This window comes from Mirounga angustirostris, unplaced genomic scaffold, assembly GCF_029215605.1.
Source record: "Mirounga angustirostris isolate CCGP_5_RB_7025 unplaced genomic scaffold, mMirAng1.0.hap1 SCAF_15, whole genome shotgun sequence".
NCBI lineage: Eukaryota > Metazoa > Chordata > Mammalia > Carnivora > Phocidae > Mirounga > Mirounga angustirostris.
The window spans coordinates 92470499-92492711 of NW_026991723.1; the positions used below are offsets into that span (position 1 = coordinate 92470499).

Here is a 22213-nt window from a genome sequence, read left to right on the forward strand (position 1 = left end):
CGCACGTAAACTCAGCCACAACGCGTGAGGGGTGCGCGCCCTCCGCCTGGCTCCGGACGTTTCCAGCACCTCACAGAGTCCCGCCCGGACCCATTAGCAGTCACTTGCTACACCCCCACCCCCACCCCCACGAATCTTCTCTGTCTCTGAATTCGCCCGCTCTGGACATTTTCTATCAAGAGGATCGTATAACACGCGGCCTCCCGTGTCCGGTGGCTTTCAGCCAGAGTGACGTTCCCAGGCTGGTCCAGCCGTGGCGCGGGGCTCGTGCGCGTCACTCCGTGTTATGGTTGTGTGGTTTCCCATGGCACGGATGGGCCCCAGGTTTTTATCGGTTTATTCATTGATGGACATCTGGGCTGTTTCCACCGTTCGGTTCCTGTGCCACTCTGAACATTCGTGTCCAGGTATCTGGGTCCCTGTGTTCCGTTCCTCGGGTGCGCACCCACAAGTGGAGTCGCCGGGCCACGCGGTACCAGGCTGGTGCCCACGGCGGCGGCATCTTAGAGCCCCAGCAGCAGCCCGACGGCCTCGGTTTCTCCAAGGCCCCACGAGCACTTGTTAGTATCTGGTTTGTCTCGTTTTGTCGCCATCCGTGGGTGTAAGGTGGCATCTTACGTGGTTCTGATGAGATTTCCCCGGAGACCAATGATGCGTCTCTTCCTGTGCTGTTGACCAGATCACCCCATCACAGATGAGGGAGACGGCGTGCAGAGAGAGGCACTGAGTCACCTCTCGGCCCACAGCTGACGGCCACGGACATGGGGGGCAGAATGATGGCTGCCTTCAGGTTTGGGGGTGGGACAACCCTCAAGGATGGGGGACCCCTCTGGATAGGGGACCACTCAGCTTTGGGGGAAACTTCTGGGATGGCAGATCCCTCGGGGAGAGGAGACCCCTCAGGGAAGGGGATCCCTCTGGACAGGGGACCACTCAGCTTTGGGGGAACCTTCTGGGATGGGAGATCCCTCAGGGAGAGGAGACCCCTCAGGGAAGGGGATCCCTCTGGACAGGGGACCTCTCAGGTTTGGGGGAACCTTCTGGGATGGGAGATCCCTCAGGGAGAGGAGACCCCTCAGGGAAGGGGATCCCTCTGGACAGGGGACTTCTCAGGTTTGGGGGAACCTTCTGGGATGGGGACCTCTCAGGGACGGGGGACCGCTCTGGGTTGGGATCTTCCCAGACCAATCACCTTGAGCACATGACCTCCCCCAGCAGGTCCCCACGCTGCCTCCTGCCTGCCCACCCAAGGATGCAGACACTGGCTGGAGCGGGACAGGTGGGCTTGAGCCACTCCTGCCACCCTGTCTGGGTCCCCCACCCCAGCACCTGGCTCAGAGGACACCTAGACCTGGGTGGCCCGTTCATAAGTGGGGAGGATGCCAGAGCCCCCAGAACCTGTGAACACAAGCCCTGCTTCCCTCACAGCGACTGAGACCTACAAGTTTGGGAAGAAGGCATGCAGGCACAGAGCCGGGGGGTGGTGCAGTTCGGGGGCTGTTTCCTCTGCATCAGTGGGGTTAGCCCTCAAAACCTGAGGGAGGTGGTTTCGTCGCATCCCCAGCTTTGCCCAGCCCTTCATCGGAGCCTGTTCCCCTCACAGTGACCCTGGAAAGGAGGCCGTGATGCTGCTCTGTGCAGGCTCAGAGAGGTTGAGCCACTGCCCAAGGTCACACAGCTTCCCTCCCGCACCTAGCCAAGCCCCAGCTCCGCACCCGGACGTCAGCCCACAGCTCAGCCACCCCACACGTCACGTCCTGCAACGTGGCCGAGGTGGCGCACCCGGACGGTCCCTCGGGAACACGTGGAATTGAGGGCTCGAGGGCTGTGCCCCCTCCCCGGGGATGACCCCCACACCCACATCCACATGCACTCACGCACACGTGCGCACACCCACCCCACACGTGCACCCCTGACTCTGGGGTCTGTGGAACCTGTCGCTTCCTCTCAGGTTTGGCCGCAGACCCCATCCACGCGATGCCCCCCACGACAGCCGCTCCTTCGTCTCCCATTGGGTTCGGCCAAGAGGGGCTCCGCTGGTCAGGAGGGAATCTTTTTATGGTAAAAAATGAGCCTTGTTGCATCAGCTCCGGTGGGGGGGAGCCGCCCCCTCAGGTCGCCCCGGCAGACTGATGAAAATCCTGCTTTATGAAGCTGTGGCTCCCCCATTAATTAGGGGGAGGGGGCCCTCCACACCGCCGCGCACCTCGCCCACAGCGGCCAAAAGCTTGTCAACATTTTCCACGAAGAATGAAAATGTAAATAACTTTCAGATTATTCAATGTCACCAAGGTATGGAAAAAGGTCGCAATGCCGGGTGTCATTTATCTCGTTGTGGATTTAAAGAGCTTTTTTCTATTAAATTTCTTAAAATTAATGTTTTATGTTGCTCAGAGTAATTTGAACAATTATGGGCTTAAAAAATTGATCATTACAGCCCCTGGGATTTAGCGCTCCAGACTGATTCCTTTGAAAACCCATTGATTTATGGTCTCGCTACTCAACCAGGCAAGCCCCCAGGGTTTGGACCCCCTCCTGTCCACACCTGGGGGGGCCGATCCCCCAAGACAAGCCAGCTTGTGGGGGGCGAGGAGGGAGATGAGCAGGAGGGGGAGCAGGTGTGTCCTCCTCTCGGGGAGAGACTTGTCCTTGATTTGGGACTGTCCTTTGAACTTTTGCCTCTTGTGTGAATTTGATATTTAAAACGAGAGAAGACCCTCTATGTATTGGTCAATATTATTATTTATATTATTCACTCATTTACATTTGATAATGTAATACATCGCTGGGTTCAAAGGTTAACAAGTCCTACCCCCCGCTGAAAAAGGTTAGCAAGTTCAAATGGGTCCCGAATCCTCGACATGGTGTCCCCACCCGGGTGCCTCCCGGTCTGGTGGCACCCCTGGTGCCCACTGGCAATGTCGGTCAGGGTCCTGGGCAGAGCCTCCGGCCCTCCACACCCCTCCCCGCTGTGTGCCAGTCCCGGCGAGGACCCCGGAGTCCCCTCCTGGGGAGACGGGGACACCCACACATACCCGACGAGCGGGCTTCGTTGTGGCCTCGGGATGTGGAGCTGTGTTTCTGCCCGGGTGCTGCTCTGTCCAGATGGGGACACCGAGGCCAGAGAGGGTACGCGAGCGAGCACTGCAGGGCGGCTGTGCGTCTGATGGCCAAACACATCTGCTGGGTGCCTGCACATCTCGTGTGTCCCCTCCAGTGCACCGGCCAGGGTCTCATGCTTCCCACGCATGGGCTGGGCTGGGCCCCGAGGGGTCTCAGAGGCTGCCCACCCCCGGCCCGCCGCCCCCACTTGGCTCTGGGATTATCGATGCATCGCCAGCTGGAGCGAGCTCGGCGGGCAACTGCCAACAGGGCCCCGTGGGGACACTTAGCACTTTATTAACCTGTCAGCGCCTAAAAGGTCCCAGGCGGCCTGGGGGGAGGGGCTCAAGGCGGGAGGGGGGGTCAACTTGAGGATTTATACCCGCCCCCCCCCCCCCCCGAGGGCTGCCTGATCACACAGCATCCACCCCTGCACCGCCCGGTCCCGGATCGCAAATTGGACAGGGCTGCTTTCCTTTCCGGGGGCTCCCTATCCCCCGGGAGGAAGTGCGAGGTCAACCACTCCAGGACCCGGCCCCACCAGCCCCCGAGCCATCCCCCTCCCCCACCCCCGCGGGGGCCTGACCTTTGAGCACCATCCCCCAGGCCAATCCGGGACCGCTCATGCTTCCTGGCGCCACGCCTTTGCTCTCAGCGGGTGCTGTCTAATAATGGGCCACCGACCGGTCCGCCTGCTACAGGGCTGACTTCCTTGGTTGCAGCCCAGATGGAATGGCCTTGGGGCCCTTTCTCCCAGCCCCGAATCCCCTCCCAATGCCTCCCAATTCCCGGTCCCCAGGGCTGTCCTGAGTGCCTCTTGGATGTGGGGGCGTGTGAGCCTGGAGCTGCCGGCGACAATCCTCCCAGCCAGCTCCTAGAGAGCGCCCCTCCTCCCTCCCAGCGTCAGGAGGCTCATCCTCCCACCCGCCTCGGTGCCCCGACCGCCCCTCCAGGGAGCACTCACCGCCAGGGGCGAGGTGAGGCCCCAAGCACGGACTCTCTCCTTACATCTCCCCTTGGAGGGGCTGCTACGACTGTCTCCGCTTCACAGGAGGAAAACAGGGCTCAGAGGAGCAGCTCACTTGCCCAGAGTCACACAGCAAGTTAGCAGATGGCTAGGATCGGAATCCAAGTGGGCGAGAGCTCCGGGACCATGTGCCATGAATCTCCTGATCTGCTGACTCCAGCCACCCCCACCCCCACCCCCAGCCACTCCAGCCCCTGCCTCTCCCAGGGGCCGGCCTTCCCCCCAAGGCTGGGCAGGTGGTTTTCCCACCTCTCCTTCCGGTGTTCAGAAGTTTGGCCAAGATCCAGAGACAGAGGGGCCCGGTTCACAGCAGGTGCCATCCCTGACAAGGATGGCCTCCGGCTGTCAGGGAACCGCTCTCACCCCCAACGCCCCCCTGCGCCCGCGCATCCCCAGCCGCACTAAAGACCCGGACCTTCTAGACCGTCACTGACAAATTTATTGAAGTCTTGGAAAGAGCTGATGGTCAGAGAGTAAATAAAAAACACGCGACGTCCACAGAACCGACAGGTAGCTTGGGATGCAGGTTTGCGGGGGTGACTGGGCCTCACCCGCCGCCAGCCTCTGAGTCTGGGTCAGGCGGCGACACTGCGACCGGTGGAGGAGGCGGCCCAATCCTCAGGCAGTTAGAGCCAGCCCCGACAGGGAGGGCCCCAGGCTGTTTGGCAACGGAAATCGTCGGGCTGGGCGTGGCCTGGACTCGGAGGGCCTGGGGGCGGCTGTGATGGGGGAGGGGACGGAAACTTGGTGTCGACGCGGAGGGAGGTCCCCACGGCCTTAACGTGTCGCTCCTGGAGAAGGGCACCCAGGCAGTGGCGTCTCCTCCGACGGGTGGTAGAGTCCAGAACAGAAAGATCTAGAGCCAGCTCCCCCAGGGAAGACCCGAGAAGAGGCTCCCGGGGGAGGTGGGGGTTGGGACGAGAGGGACACGGGCGTGGTCTCTGCTCGGCGGCCTCCTGCCTGGACAGAAGAGGCCCATCTCTGACCTAAAGTGGGGCTCCATCAGGCGGATGGAGCTTGGAAAATAAAGGCATGGTTCGTACTGTGGTTTTCCATTTTAGAAAGTAAAGCATCCTCCAGCCTGGAGACTGGAGCGAGGCTGGAGTGAAGGTCCAGCCTGGGTGGGGGTGACACTTCGTGTCCAGAAACAGCAAGCGTCCAGTTAACTGGTCGATCAAGAGAGAAATCTGCTTGCAAGACAAGGCCTGCTGGGCGGCCCCCAGGCCGGCGGCCCCGTGCCCAAGGAGGAGAGAGGGCACGGACAGGAGCCGCTGGAGTCCCTCTGCTCCGAGGGAGGGGCGCCGGGTCGGGCGCTCTGTAGAAAGGAGCCCTCCTCTGAGGTCCTCATCGTGTCCCCGCTGCCGCCGCCCGTGCCACCTGCTTCCTGCAGAGGTCCAGGGCTTCGGGAGAGGAGGGGAGTGCCACTCCGGGCCACCCAGACAGGGGCAGTGCCGCTGCCCACACCCCTCATGTCCGCTGCTCAGTGGAGCCGGGGGCCTCGGTCAGAACTGGCCGTGGTCAACCTCGTCCAGCCAGGAGGCGGGGCTGGCAGGGAAGTCGGGGTAGCCCCCACTGCTCCCTGTGGACAGGTCGGAGCTGGGTCCGTTTCCTGCCAGCACCCTCATGGGCGGGGGCCCACCTGGGGCCCCCGCGGGCACCAGGCCCAAGCTGGCATCTGGGTATACTAAGCTGGAGAGAAGGGGCTGGGGGCCAGGGAGGCTCTGCAGGGCAGCTGGTGATGGGGGGACACCGTAGGGGCTGCCGGGGCGCAGCTCGCGGTACTGCTCTGGGCCGGCCAGGCCTCCGTGCTCCAGCGGGAAGCTGCCTGGGGCTCCCGCGGGCCTGCCCAAGGCCGGGGTGGGCTCCCCCAGGCTGCTGTAGAGGCCGTTGGCAGGGCCCATTTCGGCCATGGTTGGCTCATCTGCAATGGAAGCAGACAGCGCTGCTCAGTGCCCGCCCCCCTCCACCTCCTGCCCCCAGCGCCCCTCCTTCAGGGGTGACCTGCTCCCGCCGGCCACCGGATAGGCCAGCCCAAGCCTCTCCTGCTCTTAGAACTTACGCAGGGCTCTGCCTCTGTGCTTGTTGGGTTTGTTCAGCTCAGTCCCACCTGGTGTCTACGGAATGGTGGGATCCCCCGGCGGGATCAGGGCCAGCAACAGGCCAGTCAGGACCCAGGGTTGCAGGATAACCCCCAAGGCTGCCTTGGGAAGGGTGGCCAGCATTCCCATTTTGCAGACAACTCAACTGAGGCTCTGAGCGGCAGAGCGAGTAGCCTAAGGTCACAATGCAGCCAGAGAGTCTCTTGCACAAATTGTCTGAAGATAGGCATTAAGGGGTAAGTATGGGATCTCCCTGGTACCGGCGAATGAGATAATCAGATCCCACAGAGCAGGGGTGCCCCGCCCTCTCAGGCAGCCAGGACTTTTTATCACCTACCCCAAAACTGTGCTGCCCACTTTCCTAAAAATCATCGCAAGGGCCAGGAGCCACAGAGGTGGTCTGGACCCTTTCCCCGCCAGAAAGCCTGCGGAGGGACACGTGGGTCGTGGGGGCTGTCCTCCACCAGGGGAAGAGCTGAGCGCCCCAGGGGCCAAACCGGGCCTTGGGGACGGGGCACCGGAATCTAGGAACCGCTGAAAGGAAGGCTAGGGCAGCCCCGACTGGGAGATTCACACCCGCAGGCTCCCGGACCGCGGCGCCCTGCCCTCGGGGGCGGCCGCCCGCCGTACCCGCGAAGGAGACGTCGGCGTCGCTGTCCGGCCCCTCCTCCTGGACGCTGTCCTTGTCCGACTTGGGGCCGCCGCGGGCGCGCTTCATGCTGCGGAAGTACTGGCCCCAGCGCTGCCGGCCCGCGTCCTTCTTGAGCCGCTTTTCCTTGGCGCGGCGGTTCTGGAACCACACCTGCGGGGGGCGGGGGCGGGGGCGGGTGAGCGGCGGGCGGCCGGGCGGCGGGGCGCGGGGCGGGCGCGGGGCGCTGACCTGCACGACGCGCATGTCCAGGCCGGTCTCGGACGAGAGCTGCTCGCGCACGTGGCGCGCCGGCTTGGGCGACGTGTTGTAGGCGCTCTTGAGCGTCTCCAGCTGCTTGGCCGTGATGGTCGTGCGCGGCCGCTTGGCCGTGGCCTCCGCCTCTGCGCCGCGAGGGGTGGGGTGAGGCCGCGCCCCTCCGCCCCCGACGGCCCCCGCCCCGCCGGGGCGCGGCGCCGCGCTGCAGCGGGGGCGGAGGGGCGGCTGCGAGGCGGCCCGCTCCCCTCCCGCCTCCCCCGGCCTGCCCTTTGTTCTAAGGCTGTGGGTAGGGCCGGGTCTTCCCCGTCAAGGGTTTGGGGCGATAAGTCAACTCCACGCGTTTCAGACCAGCCTCCCTGCGTCCCGAGTGAGGAGGCCGCCAAGGCCCCGGAGCCAGGCGTCCCCGGAGGCGCTCCGGGGACCGTCCCCACCCGCCCGGCCCCCCGCCCGGAGGGAAGGCGCTTAGGTTCGCGCCCCTTATCGAGCGTGCTGCGGCGGGCGCTGGACGTGAGGATCCCTCAGCGCCCCTACGGGACGGACCCCAGCCCCATTTTGCAGACGGGGAAGGGAGAGTGCGTGGACTCTCCCACTGACCGCGCTGCTTGGCCGTCTCGTAATCCGCCTTGCACACGAGCCGGCTGTCTTCCATGAGGTAGAACTCGTCCCCCGTGGCCAGCTGCCGCTTGCACACGACGCAGGCGAAACAGTGCAGGTGGTACACGAAGTCCTGGGCGCGGCGCACCACCTGCGTGGGCGGGATGCCCAGCTGGCACGCGGAGCACTTGGTCCCGAATCGCCTGCGGGACGCACAGGGCGCGGCTCAGCACGGCGCTGGCGGTTCCTTCGCCCGGAGCGGGTTGGAGAGCGAGGAGCGCGGCGCTGCGCAGGGCGGCTCAGGAGGGAAGCTCACCCCGGCCCTGCCCCTATTCGCCGGCCGGGCAGCCCCCAAAGAGTCGCGCAGAACACCGAGAAGGGACCCAGAGGCCCTGGGGAGGAGCCCAGCCGCCCTGACCTTGGTGCCGGGTGGGGATGCTGGATCCTTGGGGCAGGTCCCTTAGACCCCAGAGGCTCGTGCCTGGAAAGCACCCCCTCCCCAGCATTAAGGGCAAAAACAAGACTGAAATTAAGAGGGAGTAAATCCAATCAAGTTCTGCAAACTTGGGGTTGTCTTTTTGAGTGACTGTTTCCATGATTTGCAAAATTAATTACTTGGAGAGAATTTAGCTGCTGCGCTGGGCCAGGCCTGGCTGCCCGTGGAGCTTCCCCCCACCCCAGGAGGGGCCCGCCTTGCAGGAGCAGACTGCGTGCGCCCCCGGCCTCCCCTCGAGAGCCCGCGGCCACGCTCACTTGAAGAAGTCGTCCTTGCAGTAGACGCTCTCCCCGCGGCTGAAGCAGCGCTCCGCCAGGGGCGTGTGGCAGTCCGTGCACTTGAGGCACTTGCTGTGCCAGTGGCGGTCCAGTGCCTTCAGGATGAAGCGGTCCAGGATGTGCTGGTCGCAGCCGGCGCACAGCGGGATCTCTGCAGGCCAAGGAGCCGCCGAGGTCAGGGGCACCGCACTGAGCGCAGCCCTGGAGTCCCCTTCCCACTCCAGTCCTCGGGACCCAGGGCTGCCACGGGAGACCCCCTTCCCTGCACAACCTCCTCCCCAGCTTGAGTGAGTGACCGCTTGGCTCCCAGATGTAGGGAGTGCATGGCACCGAAGTCCGCAGCCTGGCCCACAGCTGAAATTTGGGAAAACTGAAAAAGGTTTAGAAGTGTGCCCGTGAGCAGGAAGGGGCCCCGGCCATTCCATTCGGCCAGATACCGTCAACTGCAAAATGTTCCCAGTGAGCACGAAGGGTGCACGTTGAGCTCAGATGAAAACCCCACCCCAGGGGCTCTCTACCAGCCCCCAGAGGCAAGGCACATGTGGGTCCTGGGGTACCCACCCCCCAGTCTCCATTGTTTTTTTGCGCAATTAAGCATCCTTGCAGCTGGAGATCCCTTGTTGAAGCCTGGCTGCCCAGCCCCGCACAGGCACCCAGGTAAAAGCCGGTGTCCTCCCCATCTCTGGGAGCCCTCGCGGCTCCTTGTCCATGGACTGGACAACTGGATCGCTGTCACCACACTCAAATGTCGGTGCCTGACAAGAGTTACTCCGACACTTGGCTCTGCTACCGTGGGACTGCAGGCCTCTGGGGGAACGAGGCTGGGGAGACTCGAGGGGCAGCTTGTGGGAGGCACTGGCCCATGTGGGGCTTTGCAGGGTGCTCACGGGGTGAGTCTCCCTGTTGATTTAGAAAAGGTCTTCTGGAGAGGAGAGAGCCAGCAGCAGGAGCCTGCACAAACACTGCACCCACCTGGCCGTGCTCTCCTCCCCGCCAGAGACCCCTCCGGCTCCAGGCCGGCCCCGCAGTGGGTGGGAGGACCAGAGAAGGGCCTCCCTGGGTCCCAGGTTGAAAGAACCCTGATCGATCGACCTCCCTCGCGCAGCAGCAGGAAACTCACGAAGGACGCGGTCCCGCGTCGGACCAAACCACGGCCCCGGTGCCCGCGGAGCGTGGGGATCCGCCGCGGGTCCCAGGCCCCCTCGCGGGCGGCGACGGCCTAGAGCTGGTGGCTGGACAGGCCCGCGCGTGCGGATTCAGCACCGTGGCCCGGACAGCGCCCGGCGGAGTTGTCCCCTGCCCCGCGTCCTGCAAAAGCCGCCCCCGCCGCGCCCTGCGACCCGGGCCTTACGCTGCATGGCGACTCCAGCCTCGGTGGGGTCTCCTACCCTCAGCACCAGCGGGGCGCAGCGGAGCCTCGCGCCCGCCTGCTGCTCCAGGCCAGCTCTCCTGAGCGATCGCGATCGGAGCCCGCCTCCCCTCCCTCCCTCTCCCTCCGCCCTCCCACCCTTTCCTCCCAGCCCCTGTGGCCAACCCCTCCCAGGAACCGTCGGAAAAATAAATAAATAAGTAGGGGACGGAAGGGACCCCACAGCCTGGATGTAACCTCGTTCCCACCTGCTGGGTCCCTGCCACTCCCCACCCGGCCAGGCCCGCCTCCATCTCCATCCTGTGGTCCCGCGGGCGTCGAAGCCCAAGGAGAACATTGCCGATTGCTCTTCTTCAGGAACCAAAGCGCCTGGGGGGCGGGGGCAGGACTAGTGCAGCAGGGAAGCTGGGGTCTTTCCTGTAGACGGGTCCTGAGGACCAGCCTGGGAGTGGGCCAGTGAGCAGGTGCGTGTGGGTGCAGACGAGGAGACCTCAACTAGGGACATCTGCGAACGGGCTCCAGCTACACTCTGGCTCCTGCATCTGACTCTCTTCCCTGGAAAGTGTGGAGGGTCTGGGTGGGGTTGGCCCTCTCGGGGATCCTCTTGCCCGGTGTTCACTGGGCCGCACGGTTGCTCTCCACATACTCTCCTGATAAGGGAGAGGCTTTCCTAAATCGGTCCTGAGACCCCAAGGAGTCCCCGGCCTGAGCAGTGCGGGGCTGCAACCGCACAACCCACACGGCTCCAGGGGCCCCAACGCTGACTTGCTGCTGGGGCGCCCAGGTGGGGACGTGCTGGGCCCTTGCACCCACGCCCGCCCGGGTCCCCTGTCTCCCGCCACCTCCGTGGCCAAGCCCGGAAAGGAGCGAGGACCTCCGGGTCTCCCCGTGCAGCCGCTCAAGCCTGGGCACCCACCTCGGCGCAGATCCTCCCTTCGCGCCAGAAGCGCCAGCAGCAGGTCGCCGCCCGCCGACTCGCGGCCCGGGCCCAGCTCCCCGCGCGCCTCCATGGGTCCAGTCGCCTGGCGCCGCGGCTCTCCGGCCCCGAACTTTCCCAGGGCCCGGGGAGGCCACGGCTTCCGGGGCCCCAGGCCGGTGTCCGAGCTATTCCCCGCGCTGCTGGGCGCTGCGCCCGCGGGCCGCCCTGGGGCCCGGAGCCTCAGGCCGCGCGGAGGGCGGAGCGGCCGGGGGGCGGGGCCGCGGCGCGGGGCGGGGCCGGGGGGTCGCTGAGACACGCAGCGGGCGTCCGCCGGCTCCGCGCGCCTTTGCGAGGGGACTCGGGGTGCCCAGACGCCAGCCACCGAGTGCCGGGCCGAGGAGGGCGGGGACAGTAAGGGGAGAAGCCGGGCCAGGGCTGCCCGCGGGCGCTTACCCGGGCCCCGCAGCTTCCAGCCCCGCGCCGCGGGCCGCCGGCTGAGCCCTGGCCTCGGGCGTGCACGCGTGCGGGCAGGCTGGGGGTCCCTGGAGGACGGTCCGGGAGGGAGCCCCGTCCCACCGCCGCTTGAGAGCCGGGGCTGGGAGGCTTGGTGACGGCGAGAACGCGACCCGAGACCCAGACAGGGTGAGTGTGGCGTCCAAAGGCTCACAGCAAAGCCACCAGGAGCCAGACACGACCTCAGACCTCCTGGCTGTGACCAGCTTCTGGGCCCCACCGTGGGAACTGCCACCAGAATGGGCCAGAGAAGGGCGATTCTCAGCAGGTACACCCGGTGTCCTGGGCCCAGACACGCGGCCAGGACTCAGGTCAGGAAGGACACTTCCCTCCACACACCGGCTTGCACAGAATGCAGCTCCCACACCCGATTTTCCAGTATCTTGTTCCCAATCCAAAGGGTAAGCCCATAGGAACCACCCATGCTTGCACATAGAGAGACGCACCTACCCCAGGGCAGCTGCTCCTGCCCAGAGGGCACTACAGGCCAGCGCCACCCCCCCCCCAATAATTAAGAAACAGCAGTGTGGGGCCATTGCAGCATGGGGCATGGTGAGGGCAGGGGCGCCGGGCAGTGATGGGGGTGAGCAGGTTTCTGCCAGCCTCCAGGTCCCTCCACCTGGGAGAGTCCCATGGTGAAGGACAGTCGTCACCCTGCTCCTATCCTGGCCTCCATTCGCCTGGTCTGTGCACTTTACCAAGGAGGCAAGCCTGGAAGGATGTGGGCAGGAAAAACCCAGCGTCCTCCTGGATCCCAGCAGACCCAAAGCCATGGTTTTGAGCAAAGGCTCATGCCAAGCGCTGCACCCCTTCCCTGTACAGGACACTGCTACCCAGAGGACAGGGCAAGGTGCACAAGCCGGGGAGCCAAGTGGGTGCTGGGTGCCCTGGGATGTCAGCCGTGGAGTGTCAGCTGCCTAGAGAGACCATGTGGGGTTCGAGTGGGGAAGGGGCAGGCGGGCAGCGGGTCCAGGAGGTGGCGGCCCCACACGCTCAGCATCTGGCTGGCCTGCCAACAATGCCTCCATTATTTTCTAACGTCCATGGCGATCGAGTGGCCCTTGGGGAGGGCGGTTCAGGCGGGAGACCCGCCCAGGGGTTCCAGTTCTGCCCTGTTGGGCGGTGTGGGAGAGCTGAGGGGTGTGGGGTCTCTGGAGGAAACTGATGCCCCCCCACTCCTAGCTGTCCCTCCCCCCAGCAGTGTCTGCAAGACCCCTTCTGTTCTCGGGGCGCTCCACAACAGCCCACGGCCTCTGAAGCCATTACCGGGAACTTCAGGCCCTCTGCCCATGGGATCTGTCAGACTTGCATCCCTCGCTCCTGTTCCCATCTCTCATGGGTGCCACCGCCGTCCCCCCCCCCCCCCAGTGGTTTCTCCAAACTCTCTTCCTTTTTCTGCTGTGTCCCGGCTCCCTCTCTCCCCACTGTCCCTCTGCCTGACTCTGCCATCCTAGCCGTTTCTCCCCTTGGGGGTCGTCTTGCCCAGGCTGGAGGCCGATAGGTTCGCGGGGGCCCTTACCCCGAGTCCCACCGAAGCTGCAGACGGCAGCGGCCATGGGGGCCCCCGGCCGATCTCGGTCTCCCCTGAGCTCAGTTTCCAGCAGCATGGCGACCGCCAGGCCGGAGATGGAGTCCGAGTGGTCCAGGCCACCCTCTTCCCTCCTCCTCTGCAACCCCAGGAGGGCTCAGAACTCCCGCAAAGCCCGGGTGCCTCGGAACCGCGACCCTGTCTGTGTGGCTTGGCGCAGCGGGAGCCTCTGGGGCCGGGCGCTGTCCGCGGTGCTGAAGGAGTCTCCCAGCTGCCCACCTCCCCACCTCCCCAGGGCCCCCACCCCTCCCCACCTCTGGCGACCACGCCCACCACCCTGTTCCCCCAGCCCGCCTCCCCACCATCCCACCTCCCTAGGTCCGCAGTCGCTGTGCCTGCCTCCCCCTGCCCCGCCCACCTCCCCACCTCCCCAAGCTCCTTGTCCCCCACCCCCCTCCACCTCCCACCAACCCTGCCAGCCACTCTGTTCCCCCATCCCGCTTCCCCACACCCTGCCTCCCTAGGTCTGCAATTCCCCTACCTGCCTCCCCCTGCCCCTGCCCACCTCCCCAGCAACCCCACCACCCTGCCTGCCTTTCCCCCAGCCCCCTCCTCCTCACTTCCCCACCTCCCTAGATTTCCAGTCCCTCCACCAAGCCCCCCCATTCCCCCTACTCACTTCTCCTCAGGCCCTTGTCCGCAACCCCCCCACCCCCAGTCCCTCAGCCAGCCTCACCCCACCTTCCCTCCCTTTGCCGGGGCAGGCAGTTTCCACCTGCTGAGCTCCAGGCCAGCCCAAAGGCTTGGGAATTCGAAGCAAGCGGGTGCTCCACCCTGCCCTATAGGGCAGCATCCAGGACTCCGGCGGGTGGCCCCTCCAGCCCCCCTGGCCTCCAGCCGCGGCTCCCACGCATCTCTGGCTCTAGGTGTGACTCAGCACTCAACAGTTGCCGCTGTCCCAAGGGACCTGTTGCACGCACAACCTTCCCCAGATCTCCTGCTGCAGGCCACCCCCACACCCCCAGGGCAGCTGAGGAGGAGGGGCACGGGGGCGCCCCCTGCAGGAACCGCTCAGGACTGTGAGGGGTTACCAGATGGGGGACCTGCACCAACACCAGCACCACAAGGACCCGGAATGGTGGCATGGTCCGTGCCCTGCCCGGCTGGCACACCAGGGGGAGGAGGTTACCTACCAGCTTGCACATGGCCTGGCTGGGAAGGTGAATCCACATAAACCACAGCCAGCAGGTCCCTCAGAAGCCACACAGGACCCGAGTGCCCCGCCCCCAGCAAGACAAAACAAAAGGTAGAAGCAGAAGGAATCAAGAGTTCAGAATCCGAGGCAGCAAACAGGTATCGGGGGCCAAGCCCTGGCTAGGAGGCCATGCTGGGGTGTGCAGGTCCAGGACGGTAGGGGGTGGCCGCGGAGAGCTGTGTCCAGCACTGGGTGGGTCGGGGGCTCCCTTCACCAGGGCTCCCCTGGTGCATCGTGAAGTCGTGTGACTCATGCATCCATCCCCATCACATGTCATTGATCTACCCTGTGACATGTGTGAAGGCTGTGGTCCGGTGGCCGGCCCCCATCTAGATCAGCCCCAAGAAGATAATCTATAATTGATCTTCCATTTTTCACTTTCCACCTGACCCCTGGGCTGTCTTCCAAAAAGCCTCTGGTTCAATACAAGAAACCCCGGGATTTCAGATGCCCAGTCTGCAAACTCCAGAAGGGAAGGAGGGCTCCATTCTCTACCCTGACCCCCTATCACTGCTAGAGCGAGCTCACGTTATCAAAAGAATTACAGGCCTTCCAAATGTCAGATTTATTTATTTTAAAAATGTGCACATTATAGTTCACTTAAATACAAAATGTTCACTTTCCTTAAAGGTGAGAAATTTCAGACGTTTCCATGTCAATTCGCTTTTTAATCAAAATCCTTCCATTAAAAATAAATACACATTTAAATTACCGAACTATTCTATTCATTAGTCTCAATACTTACAACTTTAGAAAACAGACCTTAAACCTTGCCCAAAGGTAGTATCCAGTTCCTAGCAGGCCACTTGAGGCGTGTGGCCACGTTCATACCTGCACACGAGACACATGCCCTGTGGCCGCCTTGGCACACCACCCATCCCTGACTGCTCGTGGTCTAATGGAAACCCGGCCCCTCGGGGAGTCCCAGACTTGTCCCTCAAATAGTGGCGACCTCAAAGTGCAATATTATTATGAACCCCGAGAGGCTGTCCCGTGGGTTTTGTAGGTCACAGCATCCAGCGTTCTGCATCTTCATCCCGGTCCACACCGTGGGCAGAAACTTACTTTAGGGGAAGAAACACAGTGGACACGAACCAGAAGGCAGTTTCATTCATGGTGCTAAGTATTTCCCTTTGGATTCTGTGGGTGAATCTGGCCAGCTTTCAGGATGAGAGGAAACAAGACAGGGTCTTCAGTAACCCAGGTGCACAACCACCAACGAAGCACACAGGCTTCTAGGGGTTAAACATGTGAAAAATGAGAAGAAACCTCTGGAGACAGAGAAGCCACAGAAGCCAAAGCAGCTGAGGAGAGCCTGCAGACCGCACCCCATCACCCGTCCCTGTGCCCCATTCCCTGTCCCTCCGTCCCGTCTATCTCCCATCCCCTGCCCCTTGTCCCCATTCCCTGTTCCCTGTCCCGTCCCCCAACCTGTCCCCATCCCCAGCCCCCATTCCCTGTCCCCTACCCCCATTCCCTGTCCGACCCCCATTCCCCATTCCCTGTCCCTCATCCTGTCCCCCATCCCCCATCCCGTCCCCCCAGCCCCGTCCTCATCCCTTGTCCCTGGCCCTGTCCCCCATTCCCTGTCCCCCACCCCCTGTCCCCTGCCCCCCCTCCCATCTCCCCCACCGTCCCCCTGCAGGAGCTCAAGCTCCTGACAGCTCACCCACTGTCCCCACAGACACGCCCATGGTCAGTGGGAGTTCGTAAACACAGAGAACACGCTAGGCAAAGTGGAAAAGACTATTTACAACCATCCTCGTGACAGGAGCCCACAGACACCTCTGAGCTTGCAGACAAACCAACGGTCATGAAGGATCTCCATGAAAACGGCAGTTTGTTCATTTTGTTTGTTTACATCTCCAGAGGTAAATTTATCTCTAAATGATTTGGGTTTTACAAATAATGTGTTAAAATCATTAAATGGTAAAAAATCAATCACCAAAGCCTGGGGGACCAGGGCCCTGTGCCAGGACCCATCGTAAAACAGCTTCAGGAAAATGAAATTTGGAGTTTGGCCTTGAAGGTTCTGGCCGCTGCACACGTCGCCCCAGGGGGGCCACCGGACATCGCCGCGTCACTGGGCCCTCGGGTCCTAGCGTCTGCTTCGTTCAGCAGCAGGCCCTGCAGCTGCTGGACCACAGGACACAAAGGATGAAGGGGTCCTTGAGAGGTCCCCTGGGGACTCGGCTCCCAAGCCGTGGCCACCCCACAACCCTCCCCTGCGGGGCTCTGCCCTCAGTGCTGGGCACAGGCACTTGGGGACAGCGCGTGGTCACTGAGCACTCTCCTGCCACCAGATTCACAAAGGCACCGCCTCGGCCACCATCCTGTCCCCACCCCCCACAAACACGGCCCCCCACATGGCTCAGCAGTAGAGTTCCTTGCAATGCAGCAAAGCCACAGACCCTCCTCTCCCCTTCCTCCTGCTGCAGACGCAGCATCTGGAGTGAAAGCGGCCTGCAGAGCACGGAGGTGACGGAGGGGTCGTCCTTTGGTTCTGAGCTGCTTCAGCACCACGGGGATGCTCTCTTGCTTCAGCAGAAACAACCAAGCAGCTGAAAAGCACAAACACAAACGAATCTCTGAGAACCAGACTGGCTTCGAGGCGCGGCCGGGGGGTGAGGTGCGCTGGGGGCCGCGCTCCGGCGCCGCTGGGCTGAGGCTGGCTGCGTGAAATCGCCCGGTGGCCTCCCAGTGCACACAAGGGCTCGGTTGTTCTCGGAATCCTGAGCCAGGCTTGCAGAACGTGACGTGCGTCTAGAAACTCAGGATGAAGGCAGGCGGGAAAAGTTCTGTTCGTTTGGCTGGGACTCCCATTTTTTTAGACCTAGAAGAGTAAAAATACAGACATCTTTTGGCTGTTGGATCTATAAAGGCGTCCAGGGAGTACGCCAGGATAGCAGGTGGTCCCACGACGAAGGCTGGCTAGCCCTCCACAGGAAGACCACGTGTCCGACGAGGACTCGGAGCCCAAGACGCCAGTGGATGCGAAACCGGGTCTGACGTGTTTATAAAATCCCTGATCTTTTATTAAAGCTGCAGGTGATACGGTGGGGCTGTTTTCCCAAAGGCGCTTCTGTGGTCCCACGTGGGTCTACACGGACGGCCGGTGATGTCGGACTTTCCATCGCTTGGACCGCACTCGGAAGAAGAAGTACATCACCATCAGAAACAAGGAAGAGGCTACGTACAGCACGACGCAGAGGCTCATGTCCAGGCTGGAGAAGCCCATCCCGAGAAAGGGCACGGCCGCCTCGGCCTCCCTGCGGCCCTCAGCCCCGCTGGCACTCTGGAGTCTCCCATCCAGGCCGAGCTGCGACCCGTCTGGCAGGCGGGGTCTGGGAGGCAGCAAGCTGGGTGGACGGAGACTCTTGGCATGCTGTTCGCCCTGGGGCTTCTCTGGGGAGGCGAGGCCTCGCTCCCGCTCCCCGCCCTGGGGTGGGCCGCCTCCTTCGCTGGCGTCTCCCGGGTCCGCCGCATACGCGTCCACGAGATTGTCCCCGCTGTAGTGCCGCTTTAAGAACAGGAGCACCTGACCCTCATTCCAGCTGTGCAGGCCCTTGATCTCCTCGTGGCAGGCCGGGCAGAGGTCCGGGGTGGGCCACGGAACCTTCGGAAACTTGGGGTCCTCGCTCAGATGGCCTGGGACGGGGAGGGAGAGTAACAGTGGAGGGGGTCTCTGGTGACCTGACCGCCCCATGCCCCCCGGACACCTCCCCTGTCCACTCACCTGCACCGTGACCTCCCAGTGCTCCCGGGCTCATGCCCGTCCCTCCTGCACGGATGCCCGTCCCCCCAGCCCCCCACATAAATGTTTCTTCCCTGGCACCTCTGGCAGGGCCCCGTGGCCACGGCAAGGGAAGGGCCCACACTTGGATAGTGCCATCCACCTGGCCAGACCCCGCTCCCACCTGCAGCTACCCTGCCTCCCTGTGACCCCAAGGCCCCCTGCTTGACGTGCCCCTGCCCCTGCTTGTCCTCTCCCCTCTTAAGGTGCATCTGAGGTCCACGGCCACACAAACCCCATGAGGCTGGCTGTCCAGACGATTCCACAGCACTTCGGGCTTGTGTGGGCCCCTCCCAGACCTCCAAATCCCATCCAGAACTCTAGAAACGGTCCTGGGAGTGAGACCTGCCATGGGAACCCACGCAAAGCCAGCCCCGTCCTGCTCCGCGCACGCGAACCACATCCCACGGTCGACTCGGCCGGCACGACCGCTCCTCTCAACAGCCCCGACCCCCCGGCGCCCTGAGAGCTGCACGGCGGGTCAGCTCCGCACACGCAGACTTGGAGTCAGAGCACCCACATGTTGAAGGTTACATTCCTTCCTGCTCAGCGTCCCGTCACAAAGGCCGTTCCGTCATGGCCACCACCGGCCCGCCACAGGGGTCACGGCTGATACTTCTGTCCCCCTGCGTCAGTGCGTTCGCTCCTCTGGATGATGGAGCCAATGGAGCACCAGCCTGGGGAGCCCCCGGCCACCCACTCCGGGCACATGCCAGGACCCATCGCTTCTCTCATACCCGTGTGAGCGGCACCCCGCCTGGCCCCCCAGCTCCAGCCCTCTGCCACTAGACACGAGGACCACAGGGGCTCTGGGCACAGGAAATGCGCCACACCGCACTCCCAGAGTCCCCCGACCCGACTTGGGGTGCCTTGCCACCCTGAAAGTGCTTCTACGAGTAGACGTGGACAAAACCACGTGTCTGATGGGTGTGAACCAGTGGGGACGCTCTCCTCCGGCCCATGGGCACACAGCCGGGAGGGTGGGGCGGCGCCCGAGGCCCAGGCACCACCCACCAGGGTCTGCACCTGGCAAGATGTGGATGTGCCCACGCGGTGACCGAGAAGGAGCTGCCGGGGCCTGGTGTCACACACCACACACACAGCAAAGCCCAGGGCGGGTCTCTGCGGCCTCCATCCAGAGGCCGGGGGTGGGCCTGGGGGGATTGGGGGGTACAGAATCGAAGGATGGACACAATGACTCGGGCCACTGAAAGCCCCTTCCTGTTGCAGCGCAAGCCCGAGGGGGGCATGCGGGGCTCCTGGGCCGGGACCGCCTGGGGGGAGTCTTGCCCAGCGGTGCCGGAGCTGAGAGCTGCCGGGATAACCCCGTGGGTGCGGAATGCGGTGGGGGCGGGGGGGTGCACACCCGGAGGTGGAGGGTCTCGGAACTAGGGCCACGGTGGAAGCGGACAGCCACGGACGAACCCCCGGCAAGCAGAGGTGCCCTGGCCACGCAAGCTGAGCCACAGCAGCTCTGGGGCAAAAAAAACCCAATTTTCTTTAGTGCTTCAGTTGTAACATGTTTCCTAATACAGTGGATTAAATAAAAACCAATAGTTTATCGGTTTTTTCGACTCATCTCTATTAAGATTTATCCATCAGCAGAATTATTTTTAAGCCTAATTTCAATCTGCCAGTGATTTAGGAGCAGTTTGAATTAACTCTGAGGCGACAGACGTGCCCTATTTGGTTTTTAAACAAAACTACTTTGTGGGGTTTGGTTCACTGAGAGCAGACCGCAGCACCACCAACTCCCTCCTGGAGGCTGATCTACCCCAGTCTCTGCTGTCAAACGTCCGCGGGGGCCTGCAGGGGCTGCCTTCTTGGCAACCCTCCGGGCAGCCACCCACAGGCCCACTCTGCTGGCGCCCGCCTACACGGCCTCGCCCCCACGGCGCGGGCCCCCTGGACCCAGGCTTGGCCACCCCGGGGTGCTGCTGCTTACCAGCCAGGCGGTTATTGACTAAGTTGTGTTTTTTCCAAAGCCAGAGAATCGCTTGGTCTGCGGTTTTCACGGAATCCATGGATTCTTTAGCCATTTCCTCAAAATGCTCACTGCACTCCTTACAGCTGAAGAAGGTGTGAATGTACCTCCTGATGGTCTGCAGCACTGCTTGGGGGTCATCCTCCAAACCTGCAGAGCGACAGGGACAGACAGCGTCAGCACTGTGGGAGCGTGTCCGAGGGCCCTGGGGCTGGCGCTGGTATCGGGAGCCGGAACGGGCCAGGTGCCTGGCCCCGCACGCGCGGGACAGCCCTGCTTGTCTGCACGGGAAGGACACAGGGAGAAAGCAGCACCTCCCAGACGCCCCCTGTGTCCAGAAGGGGCAGCACTGTGTCCCCGGAGAGCACACCCATCGCCCACGTCCGGGCGCAGCACGCACTCCGGGGTGTGCACAAATACCTGGGAAAAACAGCCAGAAGCAACGAGACACCGGGGCTCCTTCCAGGAACGAGAGGGCAGCAGGCCGGCGAGGACCTACCTCCTCTGGAGAGGTTAACCCTCTCCATGAGCGGCAACTCTGGCATCGCCCAGCCACGCGGACCGTGTGCCCCGGAAGTGGGCACACAGACCACCAGGACACACGGTCTGCGTAAAGACACTGTGGATGCGGAGAACACGATCCTCCGAGGAAGCAGCCCCCATCTCACCAAATGAGGACCCTGAGAACAGCAAAAGGGGGGCGGGCACGGGGCTGGCGCCGGCGGCTCCCTTCAGACAGCTAATGCGGGGGATTGAGCCAACAAGCGAGAGACCATGAGATTAAAGCAGATTAAATGTTAGCATTAAAAGAAAGGCAGCAAAATAATTGGAAAAAAAAGACATGCTTTTGAGACGGAATCCGTCTTATCAAGAGCAGGCCCTCGCGGGCGATCTTTCTTCGCCGCTAGCTGTGGTTCCGCTCATGGAGGGCCAGGGCCCCGCTTCTGTCATTGACCTTGGCGGGCCTCACCGGGGTTGGCAGAAGCCCCAGCGGAACGGACGGCCACCGTCACCTCAGCTCGGCGCGTCTCTGAGGGCGGCAGGGGTCTCTGGGGGCGGCGGGCAGCGCGGGTCTGCACACGCAGTGAGGACATGCGGCTGGCCGGCCCTCCCGAGGCTCTCTGCCCTCCCCTCCCCGCCACCAGCTGCCACGCATCCCCGGGTAATCCTCCTTGTCTCTCCCCACCAAACTGCTGCAGCCCGGCCACCCTAATCTTTAGAGTGGACAAGAACCATAAACCCCTACCTGTGGGGGATTAGAGGACGCGGCAGCTTTTTAGTCGATGGGGTTTAAACACGCACTAAGGAGAGGAAAAACCTTCCAAGACCTAATCCAGCAGTGTCCATGTGACCTAGTTCTCTGGGCATGAGACGCACTCCTCGGATATGGCTCCAGCCTGCGCCCCAGAGATCTTCCTGACGGCATGCTCTGAGCCCCTGCAGGGCCCCCTGACCGGCCCCTCAGCAGAGCGCACCCCCCGCCTCCCCCCCAAGGTCCCCGAGACATGGACATCCACGTCACCCTGAGGAGAGCCGGGGTGGTGAAGATTTCCAGAGACAGCACGTGCCTCCTGCAGCGTGACTTTGCTGATTCTCCCAGCGCCAGGCCGACACTGTCCCCACCATGGATCCAGGGCGGGCAAGGCCCATTTGACCAATAGGCCGAGACACAAGATGCCGTGTGCCGGCTGGCTCTGCCTCAAGGTCCCTCCTGAGCGTGGGGCTGTGGGGAGCTGGGCTCACCCCGCAGGCTTCCTGCCTCCTGGGTCTCCCGCCACTCGGCGGGGTCGCCCGCACTGAATCCTGAGCACATAAAACCGGGTCTTTCAAGCCCCAGCGTTTGGTTTGGTTTGTTATGTAGCAAGAGATACTGCAGATTTCTGTCTTACTGGAAAGGATTTTGGGACTGTGGGAGTCCCTGCCTTTACTCAGTAGGATGATCCCTGCAGCTGCCCACTTGAAGTGGCAACTAAAAGGCAGGCGGTCGGGGTGCCCGGGTGGCTCAGTCGTTAAGCGACTGCCTTCGGCTCAGGTCATGATCCCGGGGTCCCGGGACCGAGCCCCTAATCGGGCTCCCTGCTCAGCGGGAAGCCTGCTTCTCCCTCTCCCTCTGCCTCTGCCCCTCCCCCTGCTTGTGCGCGCGCTCTCTCTCTCTGTGTATCAAATAAAAAAATAAAATCTTTAAAAATAAATTAAAAAATAAATAAAAGGTAGGCGATCCACCCCTGTCAGCCAGAGGCCATCTTCATAGGGGAAGTGCACATACAAGAGTCGGAAATGTATAAACACCCAGAACGGCTTTCGCGGCTTGTGTAGGACACAAAACATGACAATTCTGGTTTAGTGATT

General features: G+C 62.9%; 2 protein-coding genes across 3 annotated transcripts in view; both read right to left on the reverse strand.

The window, feature by feature from the left end:
* Positions 1–5621: 5621 nt before the first annotated feature.
* Positions 5622–12911, reverse strand: LHX3 (LIM homeobox 3). Of its 2 annotated transcripts, none has more exons than XM_045882037.1 (6): positions 12824–12911; positions 8483–8654; positions 7730–7932; positions 7109–7260; positions 6859–7030; positions 5622–6050 (listed from the first exon to the last, which is right to left on the reverse strand). In XM_045882037.1, the coding sequence occupies exons 1-6, from the start codon at positions 12909–12911 to the stop codon at positions 5632–5634; spliced, it is 1206 nt and encodes a 401-aa protein (XP_045737993.1). In that variant the 3' UTR covers positions 5622–5631. The 2 variants fall into 2 exon arrangements, with proteins under 2 accessions (XP_045737993.1, XP_045737992.1); XM_045882036.1 differs by lacking the exon at positions 12824–12911 and adding an exon at positions 10789–10898.
* Positions 12912–17100: 4189 nt separating this feature from the next.
* QSOX2 (quiescin sulfhydryl oxidase 2) overlaps positions 17101–22213 on the reverse strand; it is a 28832-nt gene continuing 23719 nt past the window's right edge. Inside the window, exons 11-12 of the mRNA XM_045883502.2 lie at positions 19826–20014; positions 17101–17735 (exon numbers count right to left, since the gene is read on the reverse strand). Of these exons, the coding sequence (XP_045739458.1) occupies positions 17188–17735; positions 19826–20014 (737 nt within the window). The 3' untranslated portion in view covers positions 17101–17187. The remainder of the gene's footprint in view (positions 17736–19825; positions 20015–22213) is intronic.

Bases quoted from the DNA above. Each gene is read 5' to 3' on its own strand.
- LHX3 (XM_045882036.1), bottom strand. From the start codon at position 10,882: ATGGAGGCGCGCGGGGAGCTGGGCCCGGGCCGCGAGTCGGCGGGCGGC. The intron at 7,933-8,482 runs GTGAGCGTGGCC...TGCGTCCCGCAG, and splicing joins TGCAAGGACGACTTCTTCAA to GCGATTCGGGACCAAGTGCT. The intron at 7,031-7,108 runs GTCAGCGCCCCG...CGCCCCCCGCAG, and splicing joins TGGACATGCGCGTCGTGCAG to GTGTGGTTCCAGAACCGCCG.